General features: G+C 49.5%; 2 protein-coding genes and 1 pseudogene across 5 annotated transcripts; all 3 read left to right on the forward strand.

Annotated features, from left to right (window-relative positions):
• Positions 1-18: 18 nt before the first annotated feature.
• Positions 19-2,560, forward strand: LOC109573613 (primary amine oxidase, lung isozyme-like; annotated as a pseudogene).
• A 3,497-nt stretch (positions 2,561-6,057) lies between these two features.
• On the forward strand, positions 6,058-10,149 carry LOC109573609 (primary amine oxidase, liver isozyme). Of its 2 annotated transcripts, none has more exons than XM_070773533.1 (4): positions 6,058-7,115; positions 8,046-8,331; positions 8,737-8,866; positions 9,588-10,149. In XM_070773533.1, exons 1-4 carry the CDS (start codon positions 6,077-6,079, stop codon positions 9,861-9,863), a joined length of 1,731 nt encoding a protein of 576 aa, XP_070629634.1. In that variant the 5' UTR covers positions 6,058-6,076; the 3' UTR covers positions 9,864-10,149. The 2 variants fall into 2 exon arrangements, with proteins under 2 accessions (XP_070629634.1, XP_019836442.2); XM_019980883.2 differs by having other exon boundaries at positions 6,059-7,826.
• A 145-nt stretch (positions 10,150-10,294) lies between these two features.
• Positions 10,295-25,565, forward strand: LOC109573610 (primary amine oxidase, liver isozyme-like). 3 transcript variants are annotated; one of them, XM_019980886.2, is made up of 5 exons: positions 14,752-14,818; positions 21,450-21,501; positions 21,784-22,069; positions 24,321-24,450; positions 24,691-25,565. In XM_019980886.2, exons 3-5 carry the CDS (start codon positions 21,813-21,815, stop codon positions 25,039-25,041), a joined length of 738 nt encoding a protein of 245 aa, XP_019836445.2. In that variant the 5' UTR covers positions 14,752-14,818; positions 21,450-21,501; positions 21,784-21,812; the 3' UTR covers positions 25,042-25,565. The 3 variants fall into 3 exon arrangements, with proteins under 3 accessions (XP_019836443.2, XP_019836444.2, XP_019836445.2); XM_019980884.2 differs by lacking the exon at positions 21,450-21,501 and having other exon boundaries at positions 10,295-14,818; XM_019980885.2 differs by lacking the exons at positions 14,752-14,818; positions 21,450-21,501 and adding an exon at positions 10,295-14,107.
• The last annotated feature ends 214 nt before the right edge of the window (positions 25,566-25,779 follow it).

Genomic DNA, 25,779 nt, shown 5'->3' on the forward strand with positions numbered 1-25,779 from the left:
CAATGGAGATAGCTTTGCTCTCTGCTTCTGCAGCATTCTGGAAAAGGGTTTCCTGGGGATGAAGGTTGCGGACAGCTAGGTTAAATTCACAGCCAGGGTATTATGCACCCTGACATCTGATGTGGTCCTTCAGTTCTGCTCAAGGGGTGGGGGTCTCTGTAAGCTGCAACTTCCCACCCCCTCCAGCTCCTGAATGGATTCACTCTCTCAGGCTTTCCTGTAGTGACTCCAGGAGTTCAGGACTTCCAAGATGTTGACTTGGCTCAGCTCTTCAGCCCCTCAGCTCCCCACAGGTGATTGGCGTTCTCAGCATGACTCTCCAGGCTCCTATGCATGCCATTAGGGTTCTGGTTGCTGCATGGGAGCCCTCATCAGAGGGCTTCATGGACTAGAGGAAGGAAGATGGAATCTGGCTGGATGGCTGAACACAGGGGAGTTTTGCTTGCAGCCATGTAGCAAGGAGCAAGGTTCCATCGAGAGAGTGGAAAAAGAGCCCCGGGACCCATCACTTCTACCGCTTCCTCCCTCCAGCTGTGTCTCCCACACGCATCCCTCCCCCATTTTGTTCCCCAACAGTGAAGCTGAGTGTTTGATTTGAAACAGGAGGACAGAGGCTGACATGGGCCACTTAAAATTCAGGTTATAACCTCAGCTGCATCTTCTGAGCCTGGCCTGATCACTGCCCCGCCCCAACCTCCAACCACTGCCACTCCTCTTTCCTCGGCTGTTTGTCCTTAGTGTACATATAACGCGTAGACCCGAGCACAAGTCAAAGACAGGAACCTACAGACGCTGAAGGAGGCACTGTGCACCCAGTCGTGTCGGTCTGTCCATCATGCATGCTGCACTCCAAATCACGAGCCTGAAGACAGCCAGAGCTTTAGCGATGTTCATCTTCATTTTTCTGCCCTTGTGGACTCTTCTGGTGATGGGCAGGGAGGAAGGTGGTGTTGGGAGTGAGGAGGGAGTTGGGAGCAATGTCATCCCAGCCTGCCTCCCCGCTGCCCCTCCAGATCCCCTAGTGACCAGCCCTGGACACACCCTGACCAGAGCCAGCTGTTTGCAGACCTGAGCCAAGAAGAGCTGACAGCTGTGATGAGCTTCCTGACTCAGAAGCTGGGGCCAGGCCTGGTGGATGCACGCCAGGCCCGACCCTCAGACAACTGTGTCTTCTCGGTAGAACTTCAGCTGCCCCCCAAGGCTGCAGCCCTGGCCCACCTGGACAGGGGGAGCCCCCCACCTGCCTGGGAGGCACTGGCCATTGTCTTCTTTGGCGGACAACCCCAGCCTAGTGTGACTGAGCTGGTGGTGGGGCCTCTGCCCCAGCTCTCCTACATGTGGGTTGTGACCGTGGAGCGTCATGGGGGCCCCCTGCCGTATTACCGACGTCCCTTTCTTATCCAAGAGTACCAGGACATAGACCGGTTGATCTTCGACAGAGAGCTGCCCCAGGCTGCTGGTGTCCTGCACCACTGCTGCTCCTACAACCAAGGAGGAAGGAACCTGGTCATCTTGACCGCAGCTCCCCACGGCATCCAGTCAGGGGACAGGGCCACGTGGTTTGGCCTCTACTACAACATTTCTGGGGCTGGGATCTACCTCCACCCTATGGGGTTGGAGCTGCTGATACATCACAAGGCTCTGGACCCTGCCCAGTGGACCATCCAGAAGGTGTTCTTTCAAGGTCGCTACTATAAGAGTCTGGCCCAGCTGGAGGAGCAGTTTGAGGCTGGCCAGGTGAATGTGGTGGTGATCCCAGACAATGGCACAGGTGGGTCCTGGTCCCTGAAGTCCCAGGTGCCCCCAGGTCTGGCTCCCCCTCTGCAGTTCCATCCTCAGGGTGCCCGCTTCGAGTGTCCTCCTCTTTGTGGACTTTCTCCTTTGGCCTCGGAGCTTTCAGCGGTTCTAGGATCTTTGACGTTCGATTCCAAGGAGAACAGCTAGCTTATGAGACCAGCCTGCAAGAGATCCTGGTGTCTATGGTGGGAATACCCCAGTTGCAATGGTGAGCCGCTACATGGATGGAGACTTTGGCATGGGCAAGTTTGCCACCCCCCTGACCCGTGGCATCAACTGCCCCTATCTGGCCACCTCTGTGGACTGGCACTTCCTTCTGGAGTCCCAAGCCACCAGGACCCTACATGATGCCCTTTGCATGTTTGAGCAGAACAAGGGCCTGCCCCTAAGGTGACACCACTCAGATGTGTTTTCTCACTATTTTGGGGATCTTTGTGGAGACAGTGCTGGTCTTCAGATCTGTGTTGACCTTATTCAACTATGACTATGTGTGGGATGTGATCGTTCACTCCAATGGGACCATTCAAGTCAAATTCCTTAGATAATTGCTTAGATGATCCTTGTAAACTTTATACAGAGCATGGTGGGATGGGAGAAAATTAAATCCCTAACAACAAAAAAAAAAGGTTTCTTGGCTCTCCCAGACAGCATCTTTGACTGGATTTGGCAGTGAAAATGAGTTCATTATCTCTACAGACTCTTCACCTGTTTTAAGGGAAACCCACTGCTCCTGGCCCCCTCCAGAAGGTTCTCTCTCAGTTATCCACTCCTCTCTCTGAACTGTAAATATTTCCCTTTTAATTGGCTCTTAACTCATCTCACTTAAGTCGAATCCAGGGCCCTGCCTCTCCTGGGGGGTGTCTTCCCTGGGTCTGTTCCTTCCAGGCGCCCTCCTCCAAGGAGAGCTCTCCCTTTCCAGGGTCAGCTTCCCCTCCCTCTGAGTCCCTCCTCATCCCATTCCCCTCCCTCTGCTGATGCAGAAGCCACAGCCCTTCTGGCCACTACTTTCTGGACCTCTGAGTGGCATTGGTCCGCTCTGACTAGTCTGTAATGAAAACTCTTGCCTGTTGTGACCTCCTCACATTCTGATCCCTCCGAGGGCATGCTGGCTTCTTCTCTGGCTCCTGTGCTGACTCCTTTGCTTCTGCTCTGCCAACCAGCCTGCTCAGCCCCACACCTGGGCATTTTCTGGCCTTTGGCCCTGGCCCTCCTCTCTCCCCTCTGTACAGTCCTCCCTGGGTGAATGCAGGCTCTCCTATCTTTAATGATTACTTCTTGTTGTTCAACCTAAATCTCAATTTCTAGCCTAGAAGCTGTTCTCCCATCCCCGGAATCCCATAGAGACAATGGTTCTTTTCCTGGACATCTGTGCTGGGGCTTCCCAGGAGCACCTCAACCTCAACTTATTGGTTTCCCCCTTAACCTTGCTGTTCTTCTTGTAGGTCCTTCTGATGAGGAAAGCCCTCACCCACTCAGGTCACTGGTTAGAGGAAATTCCTTGGTGGTCCAGGGGTTAGGGCCCCTCCCTTCTGCTGCAGCCATCACGGGGTCCAAGCATGGTTGGGGAACTAGGGTCCTACAACTTGCAGTGTGGGACCAAAAAAAGAAAAGTCCATATATTACCAAGTCACCGAATGGACACTGTGTCTTTGTGTCGCCTAAGTCACTGTGCCCTTTTCACCCACGCACCCAGCCAATCAGACACCGAGTCCTGTCAACTCCACCCACCACATTGCTCAGACCTTCCCTTCCTCTTGTTCTCCAGGTCACTGGCCCCAGTCTGGCCCTTTGCCTCCCGTCCGGTGTCACAGTCTCTGTCTGTAACACAGCCAAGCCCTGCTCAGAACCACAGTCAGAGCTGTGTCCCCAGATTGCAGATCAGAGTGTAGTGACCTGCATGTCTTTCCGCTGCTGGACCAGGCCTCTGAGCAGAAGCTCAGCTCAGGCACCGCTACCTGGAGCCCAGATCTGGGGGCTGGAGATGGGCTCTGGGTCCCAGGACAACTCACCTTGAGCATATTCACAGAGGCTGGGGTCAAGTTTGTCTAAAGGGAAATAAGACCCAGTGGGGGCAATAGGTCGTGTCTTCTAGTAATTCTCCAAATGAGACTCCTTTTTTCTTTTAGGCTGGCTGACACGATGATTGTGAAGCCTACGATGAAAGGACATCAGAGGAAGCGATGTGTCAGCAGGACACTTAGAGGAGGTGGGCAGGGGGCACCTTCTTCTATATCAGTTCCTCCAGCAGGTCAGGCAGAATCTCTCCCTCCCGCTCCCTGAGCATTACCCACCTTCCCCAGGAGACCTAGGATACCCCAGCAGAGTGGCTCTTCTTGACCTGTGCTTGGTCACACTGGTTGGGATTAGTTTTCCCAAGCACAGGGAAAGCATTATCCATGCTCTTGATGATGTGTTCTTACCAAGGAGAAGAGGCCATCGCTTACAAAAGATCCAGAATGAAGTTCTTGGCCTGGAGAGGCTGGCCTTGTGGCCAGGGCTGGATATGCCCTTAGATTTTGCTCCTCTTATTACAAAGTCCGCATGAACCGTTTCAATTTCAGAGACTGGGGCTGAAGACCCTTGACTGGGGTGCTTGCACTGGCACATGGACAAATGTCTCCTCAAGCAACAGAATACAGGGAAACTGTAAGGCATTAAACATACCGGCATGGACCAGCAGCTGGGGCGATCATGAACCATAAGATACAGAAAGAACACAAGTGTACTGCCACTTCTGAGCTGCCAAAAGCAAAAGCAGTGTATTGGGCACGATCCCTGCACACAGCACGACAAGCAGTTGGGCGGACCACCTAAGCCAGTCCTGGGGCCCGCTCTACAGATCTGCCCCCACTCTTACTCCACTGAAGGAACCAGTCCACAGAGGGCAAGCAGGGAACCTGTGTTTTGTTCTTGCTCCTTCCTGCTGCACCTTGAGTACCAGTTAACTCTCATTTGATTTACTTCACCAGCCTCTTATCAGTTCTATTGATGTAAGAGTCTAGGACCCAGGTTGGTCACAAAATGACCCATATGTGGATTTGCATATCAAAATAGAGCTGGTTGCAGAAGCAGCTGGTATCTGGAGAACCTGACTTTTGTGGGGTTGATTTCCCTGGTTTCACATGTTCCCAGATTTCTGTCTTTCTGCAATGCCTACTTTGCTTAAGACTCACACACTGCACAAGGCTTCCTGACCTGATCTCTTTTGCTGTCCCACCGACTCCTGTCTCCACCTCACACCCAGTACGCTGACCTTGGCCATTTCTGACCCATGCCCAGGCTGTTTCAAGTCTGTACCTTTGCATGTTCTGATCCTTTTGGCTGGAATGTACTGTCCATTCTCCTCCAGGCAAACATACTCTGTCTGCAAGGTCATCTAAGGTGCCTTTCGGGGGAAGTGGTCTTGGAGGTGTGTATGTTGGAAAGGATTCTCCCCCAGGTCACCAGGGAAGCATGTCCCATCTTTGGAACCCTCAGTTTCTTCTGGTCCTGTCAGGACCTGGCTGCACAGAAGATGGTGTCTCCGCCACATCACCTGCCTGACAACAGAGATGGCTTTGCTCTTTGCTTCTACAATATTCTGGAAAAGGGTTTCCTGGGGATGAGGGTTGTGGACAGCTAGGTTAAGTTCACAGCCAGGGTTCCGGGCACCGTGACCTGTGATGGTCCATCAGGCCCGCTCATGGGGTAAGGAGGGGGTCTCTCTTACACTATGACTGCTCCCCCCACTGCCTGATCCCCTCCAGTGACTCAGGGAGCTCAGGGCCTCCACGATGTTGAACTGGCTCAGACATTAGTCCCCCAGTTTCTCAGCATGTGTCTCAGCATGACTCTGCAGGCTCCTGTGGGTGCCTGTAGGATTCTGGTGATGGGGGATCAGAGGACAGTGACGAGGGTTTCCCAGTCTAGAGGAAGGAAGGAGCGAATCCTGCTGGAGGGTTGTGCTCAGGTGTGATTTGCTTACAGCCAGGTAGCCAGGAGAAAGTTTGGGCCTGGAGCAGGAAGGAAGAGCCCAAGGACAGTTCCTTTCTGCCCCCGTCACATCTTCCTCTCCTCCCTCCAGCTGTGTCTCACAAACCCAGCCCTCACCCACTTTGTGCCCCAACCTTTAACCTGAGTGTTTGATTTGGAACAAGAAGACAGAGGGCCAGTTAAAATGACGTGGGCCAGTTAAAATGCAGATTTGAAACTCAGCCCTATTTCCCGAACTGAGTTAACCACTGCCCCCACCCCAGCCTCCACTCCCTGCCAACCCTCTGCCTTTGGCTGCTTGTCTTGAATGTACCCATCATGCCACTGTCCAGAAGCACCACCCAGAGCCAGAAACTTCCAGACACTAAGGAGGCATCGTGCAACCCGTTCTGTCTGTCCGTGTGTCTATCTTGCATGTTGCATTCTGATTCAAGAGCCTGAAGAGTCAAGAGTTTTAGCGATGTTCATCTTCATTTTTCTGTCCTTGTGGACTCTTCTGGTGATGGGCAGGGAGGAAGGTGGTGTTGGGAATGAGGAGGGAGTTGGGAAGCAATGTCATCCCAGCCTGCCTCCCCGCTGCCCCTCCAGATCCCCTAGTGACCAGCCCTGGACACACCCTGACCAGAGCCAGCTGTTTGCAGACCTGAGCCGAGAAGAGCTGACAACTGTGATGAGCTTCCTGACTCAGCAGCTGGGGCCAGACCTGGTGGATGCAGCCCAGGCCCGACCCTCAGACAACTGTGTCTTCTCGGTAGAACTTCAGCTGCCCCCCAAGGCTGCAGCCCTGGCCCACCTGGACAGGGGGAGCCCCCCACCTGCCCGGGAGGCACTGGCCATCGTCTTCTTTGGCGGACAACCCCAGCCCAATGTGACTGAGCTGGTAGTGGGGCCGCTGCCCCAGCCCTCCTACATGCGGGATGTGACCGTGGAGCGTCATGGTGGCGCCCTGCCCTATTACCGACGCCCCGTGCTTCTCCGAGAGTACCTGGACATAGACCAGATGATCTTCAACAGAGAGCTGCCCCAGGCTGCTGGTGTCCTGCACCACTGCTGCTCCTACAAACAAGGAGGACAGAAACTGTTGACCATGAACTCAGCTCCCCGTGGAGTGCAGTCAGGTGATAGGTCCACTTGGTTTGGCATCTACTATAACATCACAAAGGGTGGGCCTTACCTGCACCCCGTGGGGTTGGAGCTTCTGGTAGACCATAAGGCTCTGGACCCTGCCGATTGGACCGTCCAGAAGGTGTTCTTTCAAGGCCGCTACTATGAAAATCTGACCCAGCTGGAGGAGCAGTTTGAGGCTGGCCAGGTGAATGTGGTGGTGATCCCAGACGATGGCACAGGTGGGTTCTGGTCCCTGAAGTCCCAGGTGCCTCCGGGTCCAACTCCCCCTCTGCAGTTCCATCCTCAGGGCCCCCGCTTCAGTGTCCAGGGCAATCGAGTGGCCTCCTCATTGTGGACTTTCTCCTTTGGCCTCGGAGCTTTCAGTGGTCCTAGGGTCTTTGACGTTCGATTCCAGGGAGAACGGCTGGCTTATGAGATCAGCCTGCAAGAGGCTGGTGCTGTCTACGGTGGGAATACTCCAGCAGCAATGCTCACTCGCTATATGGATAGTGGCTTTGGCATGGGTTACTTCGCCACACCCCTGATTCGTGGCGTAGACTGCCCTTACCTGGCCACCTACATGGACTGGCACTTCGTTGTGGAGTCCCAAACCCCCAAGACACTACATGATGCCTTTTGTGTGTTTGAGCAGAACAAGGGCCTGCCCCTGAGGCGACACCACTCAGATTTTCTTTCCCACTATTTTGGGGGCGTTGCACAGACAGTGCTGGTCTTCAGGTCTGTGTCCACGATGCTCAACTATGACTATGTGTGGGATATGGTCTTCTACCCCAATGGGGCCATAGAAGTCAAATTGCATGCCACGGGCTACATCAGCTCAGCGTTCCTCTTTGGTGCTGCCCGAAGATACGGAAACCAGGTTGGGGAACACACGCTGGGCCCCGTCCACACCCACAGTGCCCACTACAAGGTGGATCTGGACGTGGGAGGTAAGACACCCTAAGGGAGGCAACGATTTCAGTAGAGGGGGCTGAAAGATTGGAGGCATCTTTGGGTGAGAGGGGAGGGAAGCAGGGGACACACTCAGTCTGGTCTTCTCTTTGACCCCAACTCTGAAGACAGGTGCAGGCAGAGTCCAGAGGGGCAGGGCAGCTGCCTGACCAGCCCTCCCTCCTCCTCTCCCCCTTTGCACTGCCCCCCACCCCCAGGACTGGAAAACTGGGTCTGGGCTGAGGATATGGCTTTTGTCCCCACGGCGATACCCTGGAGCCCTGAGCACCAGATACAGAGGCTGCAGGTGACCCGGAAGCAGCTGGAGACCGAGGAGCAGGCTGCCTTCCCCCTGGGAGGGGCTTCCCCTCGCTACCTGTACCTGGCCAGCAAGCAGAGCAACAAGTGGGGGCACCCTCGCGGCTATCGCATCCAGACCGTCAGCTTTGCTGGGGGGCCGATGCCCCAGAACAGCCCCATGGAGAGAGCCTTCAGCTGGGGGAGGTGGGTGGGGTGTATTGTTGGAGGGGGGTGGATGAGATGAGAAGAGCATGTTGGGAGGGGCAATTGGAAATCCAGTTCAAATTCTACACCAGGTGAGCTAAGAGTACAAAACTTATTTCTTGGGTATCAAAAGGCCAACAGTGGATACACAGCCCCCTGGGAATGCTAGAGCCCAGGTGGGAAAAGTCTTTTCTGTTTTGGTTGGGTCATGCTGTTAAATTGCAAGGGATCAACAGGTAGACATGGAAAGATGTTGAGCTACTGACAACTTCCAGGGTGACATTGAGTGACTATAGATGAGAGGGGAAACCTGAGGTCCATGGACTCAGCTCCCTTCCATGATGATCAGGAAGCAGGACAGGGACAGGGACAGTGACCATGGACCCCTGACCAGAGCATCTCTAGGTACCAGCTGGCCATAACCCAGAGGAAGGAGACAGAGCCCAGCAGCTCCAGCGTCTTCAATCAGAATGACCCCTGGACTCCCACCGTGGACTTTTCTGACTTCATCAACAATGAGACCATTGCTGGAAAGGTCAGCTAACTGTGGGAGAAGAGGGAGGGGTGGGGGGCACAGAGATCAGCCCCACCTTCCCTTGGCAGTGGGGCCTGAAAACCGGTGATCACCTGAAGGGCTGAGCTGACTCCTGCTTTTGTGGTCTTATGGATCTGCTCCTTACCTGTGGAAGGAAACTTCCTAAGCTGGGAGTTCATCTGCAGACCCTCAAGAGGTAGCAGCCCTCTCAGTCTCAGTCTCAGCCTCAGCTCTGTGGACTGAGTCCTTTAAGGGCTGCAGGATTCAGGAGGGCTCGAGTGACCACAGAAGATAACATCGCTTATATCAACATCTCTGTTTTTGGCTTCACACTAAAGACTGATTTCTAAATGTCAGCCTTTTTTGCCTCTCAATGCCTCATCTTCCCTCTTCCATTTTCCTTCTCTCAGTTAGTTTGGGAATAGCCCCAGAGTCGGGGGAGGTGCTGAAGTAACCTGTAGGTTGCATTATTCCCCTCCCATGTATAGACTGATGGCGATGTGACAGGGAAAGTCAGAGATGGAGACTGTAGGCTGGCAAGGGGTTCTGGTATTGCTCCCAATGTGAAATTGATTCTTTATGCTTTGATTTCTGGGCTAGTAGGAAAAACGTTAAAGACTTCAAACTCTCTTGTTTGAAGCTGGGCTCCCAAAGTGAATCCTGGGGGAGGCAAGTGTCCTTAGCAGTGCCAGGAGTCATGACTCTGTTTCTACCCCACTAGGACTTGGTGGCCTGGGTGACAGCTGGTTTCCTGCACATCCCACATGCAGAGGATATTCCCAACACGGTGACGGTGGGGAACGGTGTGGGCTTCTTCTTGAGACCCTACAACTTCTTTGACCAGGAGCCCTCCATGGATTCTGCTGACTCCATCTACTTCCGGGAAGGCCAGGATGCTGGGTCCTGTGAGATCAACCCCCTGGCTTGCCTGCCGCAGGCTGCTACCTGTGCCCCTGACCTCCCTGTCTTCTCCCACGGGGGCTACCCTGAGTACTAGGTGGTCCTTGGGGCGAGGAATGTGTCTAGGACCCAAAGACAAGGGAGTGTGGAGAGGGGAGGGGCTGGGCACTGAGTTTCTCCCAGCTCCCACCCCAGGTTCCTCCCTCTCCCATCTTCTGCCCTTGCCTCCTCAACCCTGCTGGAAGTATCCATAGCCTGTGCTGCCTGACCCATGGGCTTCTCAACTCTGTTGACTCCTGACCTGCTGCATTCCTATCTCAGAGAGAAAAGGAATGGCCAACTGGGAGTCTAGAGTGATGATTAAACCTTTCCGGAAGACTTAACTTCGGCAATTTTTTTTGTTTGTTTTCTACTTATTTTGCCTCTGGGTTTCTCAAATCATTTTAGGCCATGCCAGATCTTTCTTGAGACTCCCCAGTCCTCACTTGGGAGGGGAGGATGGGGGCTCTCTATGGGGATGGCCGCCTAGGTGCCCCGGGCAGGGCTCCTGCCAGGTGAATCCAGGAGTCCAGCTGGAAGGAGCTCTTTGGCCCATCTTTCCTCTCATTCTAGTCCTTTTTCTCTCTCTCTCTTCCTTCTTGTTTAACCCCTCGTGTTCTTCAGTTCAGTTCAGTTCAGTCCCTCAGTCATGTCCGACTCCTTGAGACACCATGGACAGCAGCACACCAGGCCTCCCTGTCCATCACCAACTCCCAGAGCCTGCTCAAACTCATGTCCATTGAGTCAGTGATGCCATCCAACCATCTCATCCTCTGTCGTCCCCTTCTCCTCCTGCCTTCAATCTTTCCCAGCATCAGGGTCTTTTCCAATGAGTCAGTTCTTCACATCAGTTGACTAAATAGTGGAGTTTCAGCTTCAGCATCAGTCCTTCCAATGAGATGGTAGGAGGGGTGAAATCACATTTAGAATCAAACCCCATACCCGCCAGAGACATTTGGAGGGCTAAAACAAAACCTTGTGCATACCAGGACCCAGGGACCCCACAAGAGACTGAGCCAGACCTCCTGTCCTTTCTTACCTGTTCTTATTTTCTGGGATTTCCCTTTCTGCTCTGAGCAGATTTCCCCCAGTTCTCATTTGTCAACTCTGGTCTCCTCTCCTGGCTCCAGGCCTGTGGAAGTCTCAAAATGCAAGGGACAGCTAGCTTGAGAGGACAGTCCCCTTCTGGCTCCCTGTGTCTGGGAGCTTCCCCTTCCCCCAGTCCTGGGGCAGAGGGTTTCTTCACAGTTCTTTCTGCCCATTTGTATAGATCTGCCTTGGATCTTGCATCCTCTGGCAGAGGCTGGTCATGGAGACAGCAGCAGCTCTAGGTAGCACTTTAGATAGCTTTGTGGGTGCAGTGCTAATGAAGGGTGGTCATTTTGTGTCAGGTGTATGTGTGACCAGTGCCCTCAGTACCAGGGTTAGCCAACAGGGGAGGTGGGGCAGGCAAAACAGGAAGACCAGGCACTCGCACCATGGGGCCAGGTGCTGTTCAATCATATGTAAGCATGCAAATAAGCCAGGGTTTCTGGGGGTGGAGCCTCCACACAGGCTGTTCCTATGGACAGCTGGGTGGTGGCAGACTGGATTTGGGTTGTCTCTGCAAATAACCAGAGATGGGAAGCAGTAGAACTTGTGTCCCTAGAAGACTGATTAAATAAATTCTGATACACTCTTAAAAAGCAATACTATGCAGCTGTAAAAGTAATTATATCTCTTTATAGGGAATCATAATGCAGTGAACAAGAAAAAGCACAGAAGTGTGTATAGGACACCTCTACTTGTGTTCTACAGGAAGGATCACACAAATACATATTTTTCATATCTTAGAAATGTGTATTCAGAAGACATGGGTAACACTGGTTGCTGCTGTGGAGAGGAACCAGGAGGTGGGGACTCAGATGGGAGGCAATGGGAGCTTTAGTAGTATAAACCCTTTTGAAAATTTTGAATTTTGAACCATATGACTGTATTAATATTCATTTATTATTATTCAAATAATAAATGGGCCCAACAAAATTTGACTCTGTTCTTTAAACTAACTTGTGTTTTAGGAAGGGGTAGGGTAGGGAAAGCTAAAGTGAGTTGAGACATGGGCTTGGGGGCTCAATTTTCTCAAGTGTTTGAATCCAGAAAAATGGGTGTGGCCTCTGGTGATCCCTTTGCCTCCTCTTGTCTGTACATATACAAGAAAAATGTTAAACCTCAGTCAATTTCTCTTTTGCATCTCTCACTCACTCTCTCTGTCTGTCTCTCTTCAAAGACGGGGAATGAGAAGCAATGGGGAGGGGTGACTTCTACCTGCTGGAAGCCCAGGCAGGGCTGGGAGGTGAAGGACAGGAAATAGATTTCAGATGCTGCTCAGCTTCTGACCTGAGGGAGTCACATCCAGGGGGCACACACAGCACAGAAGCTTCTGCTCCTTTCTGTCCTGCTTCAAGCCCAGGTTCACTGCTGGGTCAACAGTGGATGGAGATGAGTCCATGAGCTGGAGAGAAGCTAGGTTCTAAAGAACAGAGAGAAAGACCTTAGTCGGGAGAGAGGGCCCGTGACAGCTGGATGCATTTATAACTTGGCCCAGGGTGCAAGTTCACAGCCAGGGTTCCAGGGACCCTGACCTGTGATGATCCACCAGTCCTGCTCGTGGGACAGGGAGAGAGTCTTTCTTACATTACTGCAGCTCCCAACTCCCTCTAGTTTGCTACTGGTTCCACCCCTCAAATGTTTCCCTCCAGTGACTCGGGGAGCTCAGGGCCTCCAATATGTTGAACTGGCTCAGCCCCTCAGTTCCCCGGCTCCTCCCTGGTGCTTTGTGTTCTCAGGATGATTCTCCAGGCTCCTGTGGGTGCCTGTAGGATTCTGGTGATGGGGAAGCAGAATACAGTGATGAGGGCTTCCCAGACTAGAGGAAGGAAGGAGCGAATCCTGCTGGAGGGTTGTGCTCAGGTGTGTTTGGCTTGCAGCCAGGTAGCCAGGAGAAAAGCTGCATCTGCATGAGGAGAGAAGCCCAAGGACGGTCCCTTTCTGCTCCCGTCACATCTTCCTCTCCTCCCTCCGGCTGTGTCTCCCAAACCCAGCCCTCCTCCACTTTGTGCCCCAACCTTGAACCTGAGTGTTTGATTTGGAACAGGAAGACAGAGGCTGACGTGGACCACTTAAAGTCCAGGTTTCTACCTCAGTCCCACCTCCTGAGCCTGGTTTGACCATTGCCTGCCCCCAACTTCCACTCCCTGCCAACCTTCTCTCCTTGGCTGCTTGTCTTGAATTTACCCATCATGCCATCACCCAGAAGGACCACCGAGAGCCAGGAACCTCCAGAGACTGAAAGAGGCATTGAGCACCCAGGTACTGTCTGTCTATCTTGCATTCTGCATTCCGATTGAAGAGGCTGAGGACAACCAGGAGTTTTAGAGATGTTCATCTTCATTTTTCTGTCCTTGTGGACTCTTCTGGCGATGGGTAGGGAGGAAGGTGGTGCTGGGAGTGAGGAGGGAGTTGGGAAGCAATGTCATCCCAGCCTGCCTCCCCGCTGCCCCTCCGGATCCCCCAGTGACCAGCCCTGGACACACCCTGACCAGAGCCAGCTGTTTGCAGACCTGAGCCGAGAAGAGCTGACAGCTGTGATGAGCTTCCTGACTCAGCAGCTGGGGCCAGACCTGGTGGATGCAGCCCAGGCCCGACCCTCAGACAACTGTGTCTTCTCGGTAGAACTTCAGCTGCCCCCCAAGGCTGCAGCCCTGGCCCACCTGGACAGGGGGAGCCCCCCACCTGCCCGGGAGGCACTGGCCATCGTCTTCTTTGGCAAACAACCCCAGCCCAATGTGACTGAGCTGGTGGTGGGGCCGCTGCCCCAGCCCTCCTACATGCGGGATGTGACCATGGAGCGTCATGGGGGCCCCCTGCCCTATTACCGACGCCCCGTGCTTCTCCGAGAGTACCTGGACATAGACCAGATGATCTTCAACAGAGAGCTGCCCCAGGCTGCTGGTGTCCTGCACCACTGCTGCTCCTACAAACAAGGAGGACAGAAACTGGTGACCATGAACTCAGCTCCTCGTGGAGTGCAGTCAGGGGACAGGGCCACGTGGTTTGGCCTCTACTACAACATTTCTGGGGCTGGGTTCTTCCTGCACCCTGTGGGGTTGGAGCTGCTGGTAGATCACAAGGCTCTGGACCCTGCCCAGTGGACCATCCAGAAGGTGTTCTTTCAAGGCCGCTACTATGAGAGTCTGGCCCAGCTGGAGGAGCAGTTTGAGGCTGGCCAGGTGAATGTGGTGGTGATCCCAGACAATGGCACAGGTGGGTCCTGGTCCCTGAAGTCCCAGGTGCCCCCAGGTCTGGCTCCCCCTCTGCAGTTCCATCCTCAGGGGCCCCGCTTCAGGGTCCAGGGCAATCGAGTGTCCTCCTCATTGTGGACTTTCTCCTTTGGCCTCGGAGGTTTCAGTGGTCCTAGGATCTTTGACATCCGCTTCCAGGGGGAGAGAATTGCATATGAAGTCAGTGTCCAGGAGGCCTTGGCCATCTATGGTGGAAATTCTCCTTTTGCCTTGAGAGGCCGGTATGCAGATGCCAACTTTGGTTTGGGGTACTTTTCCACGCCCCTGAGCCGTGGGGTGGACTGTCCCTATCTGGCTACCTACGTGGACTGGCACTTCCTTCTGGAGTCCCAAGCCCCCAAGACACTACAAGACGCCTTTTGTGTGTTTGAGGAGAACAATGGCCTGCCCCTAAGGCGACACCACTCAGATTTTCATTCCCACTATTTTGGGGGTGTTGTGGAGACAGTGCTGGTCTTCAGGTCTGTGTCCACGATGCTTAATTATGACTATGTGTGGGATATGGTCTTCCACCCCAATGGGGCCATAGAAGTCAAATTCCATGCCACAGGCTACATCAGCTCAGTGTTTCTCTTTGGTGCTGCCCGAAGATATGGAAACCAGGTCCGGGAGAATACACTGGGCACTGTCCACACCCACAGTGCCCACTACAAGGTGGATCTGGATGTGGGAGGTAAGACATGCTGGCAGAGGCAACGATTCCAATACAAGAGTCTGAAGTCTTAAGCCTAGATTTAAAAGTTTTCATTGTGCCAGTTCCTTGGTTGTCCAGTGGTTAAGACTCCACATTTCCACTGCAGGAGGCAGGGTTCCATCCCTGGTCAGGGTGCTAATATCCTGCTTGTTGGGAGGCCAAAGAGAATAAAAATCTCTTTGAAACATTAAAGATGTAAATATGAATAAATATGAAAGTCATCGAACTCCTCAGAGATTTTCAACCTTAGATAGTTATTCCCTCATGCTTAAAAAAATAATTCTTCCCTTTTTCAAACTGTGCACCTGCAGTTCTAGACTATATCATGGTGTGTGCTACATAGGATACTACACAGCGGTGGTTTAGTTGCTCAGTCGTGACCAACTCTGCGACCCCATGGACAGTAGCCCACCAGGCTCCTCTGTCCATGGGAGGAGGCAAGAGTACTGGAGTGGGTTGCATTTCCTTCTCCAGGGGGTCTTCCCAACCCAGGGATGGAACCCACGTCTACTGCATTGGCAGGTGGGTTCTTTACTACTGAGCCACCTGGGAAGCCCCATGGTAAGATATACTGGTATAGATTTTTACTGAAATTTTTCAATCATAATGTACATATATTTTCTCAGTTGTAATTTCTCACATAACAACATATTACACTCATGCAAACAACAAATATTTACTGAATGCATATTTGTGCCAAGCACTGCACTAAAACAGTTTAACAAAAGAAACCACATCTCTGCTTTCAGGAGGCTTAGGTTATAATGGAGGAGTAGGGACCACATGAAGAGCTCCTGGAAAATGTGAGAGCAACTGTTTTTTTTTTTTTTTAATTGAAGTTTAGTTGATTTACTATGTTGTGTTAATTTCTGCTATGCAGCAAAGTGATTCAGTTATACATACACATATATATATATATATTTCATATTATTTTCCATTATGGTTTATCTCAGGATATTGAATACAGTTCTCTGTGCTATGCAGTAGGTCTTTGTTGTTTATCCATTCTATATATAGTAGTTTATGTCTGCTAACCTCAAACTCCCAATCATCCCTCCCCCACAGCAACCACAAATCTGTTTCTATAGCTGTAAATCTGTTTCTGTTTCATAGATATGTCAATTTGTGCTGCATTTTATTATTTATGAAATTTTTTAATTGGAAGATAATTTCTTAACAACGTTGTGTTAGTTTCTGCCGTTCGACAATGTGAATCAGCCATAAGCGCGTGTGTGTGTATACATGTATGTATCCCCTCCCTCATGAGTCTCCCTCCCACTCTTTCCCATCCCACCCCTCTAGGTCATCACAGAGCACCTGGCTGAGCTCCCGGCATTATACAGGAACTTCCCATTAGTTATTTTACACAAAGTATTTCAGTGCTACACTCTGAATTCGTCCCACCCTCTCCTTCCCTCGCTGTGTCCACAAGTCAGTTCTCTACGTTTATGTCTCCATTCCTGCCCTGCAAATATGTTCACCGCTACCATTTTTCTAGATTTGATATATATGTGTTAATATACAATATTTGGTTTTCTCATTCTGGTTTACTTCACTCTGTATAACAGGCTATAGGTTCATTCACCTCAGTTCAACTGACCCTCATTTGTTCTTTTTTATGGCTCAGTAATATTCCATGGTGTATATGTATTACATTATCTTTATCCATTCACCTGTCACTGGACAGTTAGGTTGTTTCCATGTGTTGACTATTGTAAATACTGCTGCTATGAACATAGGGGTACATGTATCTTTTCAAATTATAGTTTTGTCTGAATATATGCCCAGGAGTGGGATTGCTGGATCATATAGTAAGTCTGTTTTTAGGTTTTAGTGTAGGAGGGTTCCCTCTCCAGCATTTGTTGGGAAATGCTTTTTTCTATTCTTTTATTCTGTTCAATATGGTAGTCACTAGCCACTTCTACTGTGTATATGTATATCTCACATCTTCTTAATCTAATCATCGGTTGTTGCCCTTAGGTTGCTTCTAGGTCTTGGCTATCATAAATACTGTGGCTATGAACTTTGGGGTGCATGTATTTTTTTGAATTACAGTTTTCTCCCAGGCCCAGAAGTGGAATTTCTGGATCACATGGCAACTCTATCTTTACTTTTCTGAGGAACCTCCATACTGTTCTCCTTGGTGGCTGCACCAATTTACATTCCTACTAACAACTTAAGAAGGTTCCCTTTTCTCCACACCCTGAGAGAAAGATCTTTATACTTATCCTCTTTGTATCTCAGTTTACTCAAGTGTAAAATGGTTTAACGGTGCATTTCTCATAAGATTGTTGTGAGGATTAGTGACTATTTGAAAACATTTTTTCTTTTGAAATAACTTTTTTGGTTTTGGCTGAGCTGGGCCTTCACTGCAGAGCATGGTCTCTTCGTCAACAGGGCTGGGCTTTCTCTAGTTGCGGCTCACGAGCTTCTCTTGTTGTGGAGAGCAGGCTCTAGAACGTGAGGGCTCAGCTAGTTGTGGCCCTTGGGCTTAGATGCCCCAGGGCATGTCAAGTTTTAGCTCCTTGACCAGGGCTCAAACCTGCATCCTATGCAGTGGAAGATGAATTCTTAACCACTGGACCACCAGGGAAGCCCCTGAAATAACTTTCAGTTCAGTTCAGTTGTTCAGTCATGTCCGACTCTTTGCGACCCCATGAATCTCAGCACACCGGGCCTCCCTGTCCATCACCAACTCCCGGAGTTCACTCAAACTCAGGTCCATCAAGTCGGTGATGCCATCCAGCCATCTCATCCTCTGTCGTCCCCTTCTCCTCCTGCCCCCAATCCCTCCCAGCATCAGAGTCTTTTCCAATGAGTCAACTCTTCGCATGAGGTGGCCAAAGTATTGGAGTTCCAGCTTTATTTTTTTTTTGGAGTTCCAGCTTTAGCATCATTCCTTCCAAAGAACACCCAGGACTGATCTCCTTTAGAATGGACTGGTTGGATCTCCTTGCAGTCCAAGGGACTCTCAAGAGTCTTCTCCAACACCACAGTTCAAAACCATCAATTCTTTCGCACTCAGCTTTCTTCACAGTCCAACTCTCACATCCATACATGACTACTGGAAAAACCATAGCCTTGACTAGACAGACCTTTGTTGGCAAAGTAATGTCTCTGCTTTTGAATATGCTATCTAGGTTGGTCATAACTTTCCTTCCAAGGAGTAAGCGTCTTTTAATTTCATGGCTGCAATCACCATCTGCAGGATTTTGGAGTCTAAAAAAATGAAGTCTGACACTGTTTCCACTGTTTCCCCATCTATTTCCCATGAGGTGATGGGACCATGATCTTCGTTTTCTGAATGTGAGCTTAAAGCCAACTTTTTCACTCTTCTCTTTTACTTTCATCAAGAGGCTTTTTAGTTCCTCTTCACGTTCTGCCATAAGGGTGGTGTCATCTGTATATCTGAGGTTATTGATATTTCTCCTGGCAATCTTGATTCCAGCTTGTGCTTCTTCCAGCCCAGCATTTCTCATGATGTACTCTGCATATAAGTTAAATAAGTAGGGTGACAATATACAACCTTGACATACTCCTTTTCCTATTTGGAACCAGTCTGTTCCATGTCTTTAGACTTACAGAAAAATTGCAGACATTATAAAGAGTTGCCATACATCCTTCATTGACTCCCCTTAATGTTAACATCTTACATAAACACAGGACAGTCAAACCCAGGAAATTAACATGATTACGATATTATAAATGGCAGACCTGATGAAAATGTTATCAGTTCTTCCACTGATTTCCTTTCTCTGTTTCAGGATCTAAACCAGCATCCCACATTGCGCTTAGATGTCCTATCTCTTTGTCGTCTTCTTCAATCTGCAGCAGTTCCTATTATTTATCTGTTTGGCTGCGTCCAGTCTTAGTTGCAGTACGTGGGATCATCACTGCATCAAGCAGGATCTTTTTTGCAGCCCACAGGCTCTCTTGTTGTGCCAGGCACTCTAGGACATGAGGGCTCCGTAGTTGTGGTGCGTAGGCTTCCTTGCCCCACAGCACATGAGATATTAGATGGGATTTTTGATTCCCCCAACCAGAAATCAAACCCACATCCCCTGCATTGTAAGGCTTAACCACTGGACCACAGTGAAGTCCCAGGACCTGACACTTTAGAAGATACTAGTCAATCATTTTGTAGAATGTCTTTCATTGGGTTTTCTCTGATACTGTCTCAGTATTAGATTGAGCTTGTGTTTTTGTTTTCATGGAGTTTCTTGGGTAAGAAAACCACAGGAATGACATTACACCCTTCTCAGAGCATCGTATCATGGGATACATCATGTCCTTATGTCTTATCACCAGTGATGGGGGACTCAAGCAGTTGGTTAAGGTGGTATTTTCCAGCTACCTCATTGCAAAAGTTACTGTTTTTCCACTTGCAGTTAACGAATATTTGGGGTAAATTTTTGATGCTGTGCAAATGTACTATTTCTTTTCTTCTCAAGCTCTTTCTTCTCAAACTCTTGCCTACGAATATTAGCAACTATTGGTGGATTTTTCCTGCAACAGTGATTATTACTGTGTCATTTACATTTTTCTCTTTTTCTTTATACATTTATTCATTGGAATTTTCCATAAGAAAGTGTTGTCCCTCCATTTTATTTCTATATATAATTATTTATTCATAACTGTATGAACTCACGGATATTTTATTCTAAGGGTTAGAACCCCCTACTACCGTTTATTTTTTTCCCTAAATTGTTCCAGCTTTGGTCATTGGGAGGGCCTTCAGGTTGGTTTCTGTGTCCTGCTGACATGACTCCCTCCTTTTTTGAGCACTTCTTTACTCTCTGGCACCACAATATGTTTCTATTCCATCTCGTATTTTCCCTCTTCTAACCCTTGATTCAACCACTTCTCCAAGAATCTCTGGTTTCTTTTATTGGAGAATAGTATTTAGAAATCAAGATCTGGGGAGCAGATGTGCTCATTATTCCTGGGATGTCATTGCTTTCAGGGTCACTTATTGGACTTAACTAGAAAATATATGTATGTATTCTGACACACATGTCTCTCTTTATCTCTACATCCAAACTAGGACAACTCTTTTTTAAAAAATGTATGTACTTGTCTATTTGTGGCTGTGCTGTGTCTGTTGCTGTGTGTGGGGTTTCTCTAGCTGCAGTGCCTAGGCTTCTCACTGTGGTGGTTTCTCTTGTTGCAGAGCACAGATTCTAGAGTGCAGACACAGTAGTTGAGGTGCACGGGCTTAGTTTCCCCAAGGCATGTGGAATTTTCCCAGACTAGGAATTGAACCCATGTCCCCCGATTGGACAGGGAAATCCTTTTTAAAAACAAACAAACAAACTTTTTATTGGAGAATAACTGATTAATAGTGTTGTGATAGTTTCAGGTAGATAGCAAAGGGACTCAGCCATACATATACTTGTATCCATTCTCCCTCAAGCTTCCTGCCATCCAGGCTGAAAAATATTTATGTATTTACTTATCTATTTGGCAGCACCAGGTTGCATGTGAGTTCTTAGTTGATTCATGTGTATCTAGTTCCCTGACCAGGGATCAAACCTGGGCCCCCTGCATTGGGAGCTTGAGTCTTAGCCACTGGACCACTTGAGAAGTCTCTATGGCAAACCTTAAAGCACATGTAATGGTGCCTGATACGCATGGAAAAGTATTAGCTATTATTGTTAGTATTATCCATATGAGTTTGCTTGTACGGCTGTACCAGAAAAGAGAACTCTTGGCCTGTAGTTATCATCTATAAGTAGAAAGGCTTCACCGGTGGCTCAGATGGTACAGAATCTGCCTGCAAGGCAGGAGACTCTGGTTCGATCCCTGGGTTGGGAAGATCCCCTAGAGAAGGGAATGCTTACCCATTCCAGTATTCTTGCCTGGAAAATTTCATAGACAGAGGAGCTTGGAGACCTACAGTCCATGGACTCACAAACAGTCAGAAATGACTGAGCAACTAACACACACATAAGCAAACAATGTGGAGTGTGGACTAAGAGCAGTAATTCACAAGAGGAAACTGAGGCTTTGCTTAATCAGTCTCTGCTCTCTCTAATCTTTTGAAGGTATGGAGGGAGCTTCCGGCATGTTTTGGTTTACTGTTCTTTGGTCTCAGATCACTTAAGTTGACTCCTAATGTGGAACCTAGCTGGACTCCAGTAAATTCGTTTAAAACAAATATGTAGGCAACATACTGTGCCTAATTCTGTGCCAAACCCAAAACAATAGAAAACACCACTGAGCTCCAGCGGTGTTGGGCCTGGGGGCTGACTTTCCTCCCGCTGGCCTGCATGTCTGCTGGCCATGGGTGGTGGAGCCACTTGATGTTGGTTTCCTCTGGGTACTCATGTATAGTCAGTGTAGGACCAGACTGAGACCTAGGTCTCCGGCATTCCCATGAAACTAACCACGTGCCCTTGGTGACAAACCGGGGCACATCTAAGCCTCAGTTGTCCCATCCATAAAATGGGTTGTTGTGTAAGTAAAGCATCAATCCATGTAAAGCCCTCAGCACACTGCCTGTGTAGAACTCCTGCAAGTTCAGTAAATTGAGCTACTGCTGTGATTATGTTCATGAGAGAGCAGTTCTAATGATGGAGCTTCAGATATGATATGCAGACCTTTTCCTCAGGTCAGAAAGAACCTGACTCTGCACATCGCCTGCTAGACTGCTCCAACCTCAGGTAAACTACCCTACCTTCAGCTCCTCAGAAGGAGAAGGTCAATGGAAACTCAGTCGTAGGGCATCTGGGGTTATTACCAGAGATGACGTCCAGAAGGAAAACCTTCTCCAAATCTCTGGATCAAGGACATTCTGGGGAGAGGGGAAGGAAGCAAGGGACACGCTCAGTCTGGCCTTGTCTTTGGCTCCTACTCTGAAGCCAGGAGCAGGCAGACTCCAGAGGGGGCAGTGTGGCTGCCTGACTAGCTCTTGCTCCTCCCTTCTCCCCACTCCACTTCTGCAGGACTGGAGAATTGGGTCTGGGCTGAAGACATGGCTTTTGTCCCCATGGTGGTACCCTGGAGCCCCGAGCACCAGATACAGAGGCTGCAGGTGACCCGGAAGCAGCTGGAGACCGAGGAGCAGGCTGCCTTCCCCCTGGGAGGGCCCTCCCCTCGCTACCTGTACCTGGCCAGCAACCAGAGCAACAAGTGGGGGCACCCTCGGGGCTACCGCATCCAGACCGTCAGCTTTGCTGGGGGGCCACTGCCCCAGAACAGCTCCATGGAGAGAGCCTTCAGCTGGGCAAGGTGAGCGATGGGATGTAAGGGAGGCATTGGGGGAGGTGGATGGTACAAAAGGCTACGTGTTGCTGGGAACCCAGGTTCCCCACCTCCCATGGGAGTGTGTACACACTCACAACCGCACATTCTCACACACATGCATTCGTACAGCCACAATCTTAGGCTGCTCAAATTGAAGCCTACTGGGTGAATGGATGAATGGAAAGATAGATACTGAATTAAATGGAAAAAAACGTTTAAGGCATCAGTAGAATCTATGAGGTGGGTATGTGGGTGTTCACTATACTCTTTCAAGTTTTCTGTATGTTTAAAATGCTCATAATCAAGGTTGGAGAGGAGAGACTTCCCTGGCAGTCCAGGGGTTAAGACTTCACCTTCCAGTGCAGGGGTTGTGGGTTTGATCCCTGGTCAGGGAGCTAAGATCCCATATTTCTCGTGGCCAAAAAGCCAAAACATGAAACAGAAGCAAGATTATAACAAACTCAGTAGACTTTTAAAAAATGGTCCACATTAAAAAAAAAACATATAAAAAAAGATTGAGTCAAAATAGTTATTAAAAAGTCTGTAAACAAATGCTGGAGAGGGTGTGGTGAGAAGAGAACACCCCCTATACTACTTGTGGGAGTGTAAATTGGCACAGCCACTATGGAGAACGTAGTACGGACATTCCTTAAACACTAAAAAATAGAACTACCATATGGTCCTGCAATCCCACTCCTGGACATATACCCAGAGAAAACATGATCGAAAAGTATACATGTGTTCATGTATACATGTGTCCTAAAAGTATCCAGTGTTCATTGCAGCACTCTTTACAGTACTGTTTACAGTTAAGACATGGAAACAGCCTAAATGTCCATCAACAGAGGAATGGATAAAGAACATATGGTACATATACACAATGAAATATTACTCAGCCATTACAAGAAGTAATGGCTTCAGCTCTTCAGAAGGAGAAGGTCAGTTGAAACCCAGCCACATAAAATAATAATTTAAGGAGTATGCTCAACCTAGTTGAATCAGATTTCTTTAAGTACCTTGGAAGAACACCCTAACATAAAATGTATGAAATTTAACCACCAGTGGTCATTTATCTCTCAATGAAACAGGGGTAGGGGCATTGGTAGGGTGGAGGACACTTGCAGCAACATGAATGAACCTAGAGATTGTCATACTGAGTGAAGTAAGTCGGACAGAGAAGGAGAAATATCGTATGACATCCCTTATATTCGAATCTAAAAAAAAAAAAATTATACAAATGAACTTCTTTACAAAATAGAAACAGACTCACAGATTTAGAGAACAAACTTATAGTTGCCAGGAAGGAAGGGTGAGGGGAAGGGATAGTTGGGGAGTTTGGGATCGACATATACATGCAGCTATACTTAAAATTGGGCTTCCTTGGTGGTCCAGTGGCTAAGAATCCACCTGCCAATGCAGGGGACATAGGCTCGATCCCTGGTCAGGGAGCTAAGATTCCCACATGCTGCAGGGCAACTGAGCCCATTCATCACAACTACTGAGCCAGCACTCTAGACCTCTGAGCCGCCACTACTGAAGCCCTCATGCCTAGAGCCCGTGCTGCACAACGAAGACTAGTCCCCGCTCCCTGCAACTAGAAAAAGCCTGGGCTCACAGCAGCAAAGACCCCATGCAGCCAAAAATAAAAAAAATAAAATGGATAACCAACGAGATCCCACTGTGTAGCACAAAGAAGTTTGCTCAGTGTTATGTGGCAACCTGAATGGGACGGGAGTTTGGGGGAGAATGGATACATGAATATGTGTGACCGAGTCCTTTTGCTGTCCACCTGAGACTATCACAACATTGTTAATTGACTATACTCCAATACCAAAAAAAAAGGTTGAAGGAGGGAAGAAAAGAGGAAGAAAGGAGCACATCTCTGAGGGAGTCCTCCCTAAAATCCAGGTACATGAGATACTGAAATTGACCTAAGATGGGAATCAGGCCATGTCTGTGCCTATGCATGCAGGCCCAGAGTCCCATGTGCATGGAGGCGTGAGCCACAGTCCCACCTGAAGTCTGAACGATGGGCTAGTAGATGTTTGAAATACATGATATTGAACACATGCAGGAACTTTGTGAGAGAGAGAGTGGGAAGTGGACAGAGGATGATAAAGAGGCTGGACACCCTAAGACCTCTGTGCTCCTTTCCCCTTTGTGTCCTCTCCTCAGTGCAGCTTCAGGCAGCAGGATGGGTCGATGATCTTGTGGGTCTAATCCAAACCCCCTGCAGGTACCAGCTGGCCGTGACCCAGCGGAAGGAGGGGGAGCCCAGCAGCACCAGCATCTATAATTTGAATGACCCCTGGAGCCCCACCCTGGACTTCAGTGACTTCATCAACAATGAGACCATTGCTGGGCAAGTGAGTCGAGAGGGGGCCTGTGGGGGTGAGGGAGGAGGCAGAGGGAGCAAGCATGAGCCTCCTCACTCTCTTCCAAGTCAGAATCCTCCAGGCGTCTGTAGGACTCACTAAGGAAGAAAGTGTTATGATTTCACATTTTTCCTGGCTGATGAGCTCAGTCCTTCTGTATGAGGCCACTGTGGGAGGCAAAAGTGTCCTTAGCAGCACCAGGCCTCATGATCCTCCTTCTTCCCCCACTAGGACTTGGTGGCCTGGGTGACAGCCGGTTTCCTGCACATCCCACATGCAGAGGACATTCCCAACACGGTGACGGTGGGGAACGGTGTGGGCTTCTTCTTGCGACCCTACAACTTCTTTGACCAGGAGCCCTCCATGGATTCTGCTGACTCCATCTACTTCCGGGAAGGCCAGGATGCTGGGTCCTGTGAGGTCAACCCCCTGGCTTGCCTGTCCCAGGCTCCTGCCTGTGTCCCTGACCTCCCTGCCTTCTCCCATGGGGGCTTCTCCCACAACCAGGTGGTTCTTGGAATGGGCAATGTGACTGGGGCCCCAGAGCCAGGGAGTGTGGGGATGGGAGAGGACGGGCACTGAGCTGGGGAGTCTGTGCCCTCTTCTCCCTCCTCACACCCCGAGGTCCTCTCTCCCATCGTCCTTCCATGCCTCCCCTCCCTGCTGGGAGCACCCTGAATCTGTGATGCCTGAGACAGGAGCTTCTCAGTTCTGCAGACCCCAACCTGCTGGGTTCCTGTCACAGAAAGGAAAGGAATTGCCAGCGAGGATTCTGGAGTCATGGCTATACTTTCCCCAGGAGACTACTTTTTTAAAGTTTTTTAAAATCTTATTCTTTAAATAAGATATAATTCATATACCATGAAGTTCATGCTTTTAACATGTACAATTTAATGGGTTTTAATATATTCATAAAGTTGCATAACCATGACTACTATCTAATTCTAGAACATTTTCATCACCCCACAAAGAAACTCCAAATTGTGTTAACTATACTTTCTATTTCCCTCCAACCCCTTCCCAATTCTACATAACCACTAAACCTTTCTGTCGCGACAAATGTACCTAGATCCTGGGAATTTCATATAAATAGATTCATGCAATGAGTGGTCTTTTGTGGTTGGCTTCTTTCCCTCAGAGTAGCATTTCGAGGGACATCCATGCTGTAGCATGAGTCAGTACTTCATTACTTTATGGCCAAATAATATTCCATTGTATGAATAGACCGTATTATGTTTCCACTTTTTGGTTATGATGGATAATGCTGCTATGAACATGGATAATGCTGCTATTTGTATACAAGTTTTCATGTGAGTGAAT

This window comes from Bos indicus, chromosome 19, assembly GCF_029378745.1.
Source record: "Bos indicus isolate NIAB-ARS_2022 breed Sahiwal x Tharparkar chromosome 19, NIAB-ARS_B.indTharparkar_mat_pri_1.0, whole genome shotgun sequence".
Lineage (NCBI taxonomy): Eukaryota > Metazoa > Chordata > Mammalia > Artiodactyla > Bovidae > Bos > Bos indicus.

Bases quoted from the DNA above. Each gene is read 5' to 3' on its own strand.
- LOC109573610 (XM_019980884.2), top strand. From the start codon at position 13,222: ATGTTCATCTTCATTTTTCTGTCCTTGTGGACTCTTCTGGCGATGGGT. The intron at 14,819-21,783 runs GTAAGACATGCT...CCACTTCTGCAG, and splicing joins GGTGGATCTGGATGTGGGAG to GACTGGAGAATTGGGTCTGG. The intron at 22,070-24,320 runs GTGAGCGATGGG...AACCCCCTGCAG, and splicing joins AGAGCCTTCAGCTGGGCAAG to GTACCAGCTGGCCGTGACCC.
- LOC109573609 (XM_019980883.2), top strand. From the start codon at position 6,077: ATGTACCCATCATGCCACTGTCCAGAAGCACCACCCAGAGCCAGAAAC. The intron at 8,332-8,736 runs GTGGGTGGGGTG...GAGCATCTCTAG, and splicing joins AGAGCCTTCAGCTGGGGGAG to GTACCAGCTGGCCATAACCC. The intron at 8,867-9,587 runs GTCAGCTAACTG...CTACCCCACTAG, and splicing joins ATGAGACCATTGCTGGAAAG to GACTTGGTGGCCTGGGTGAC.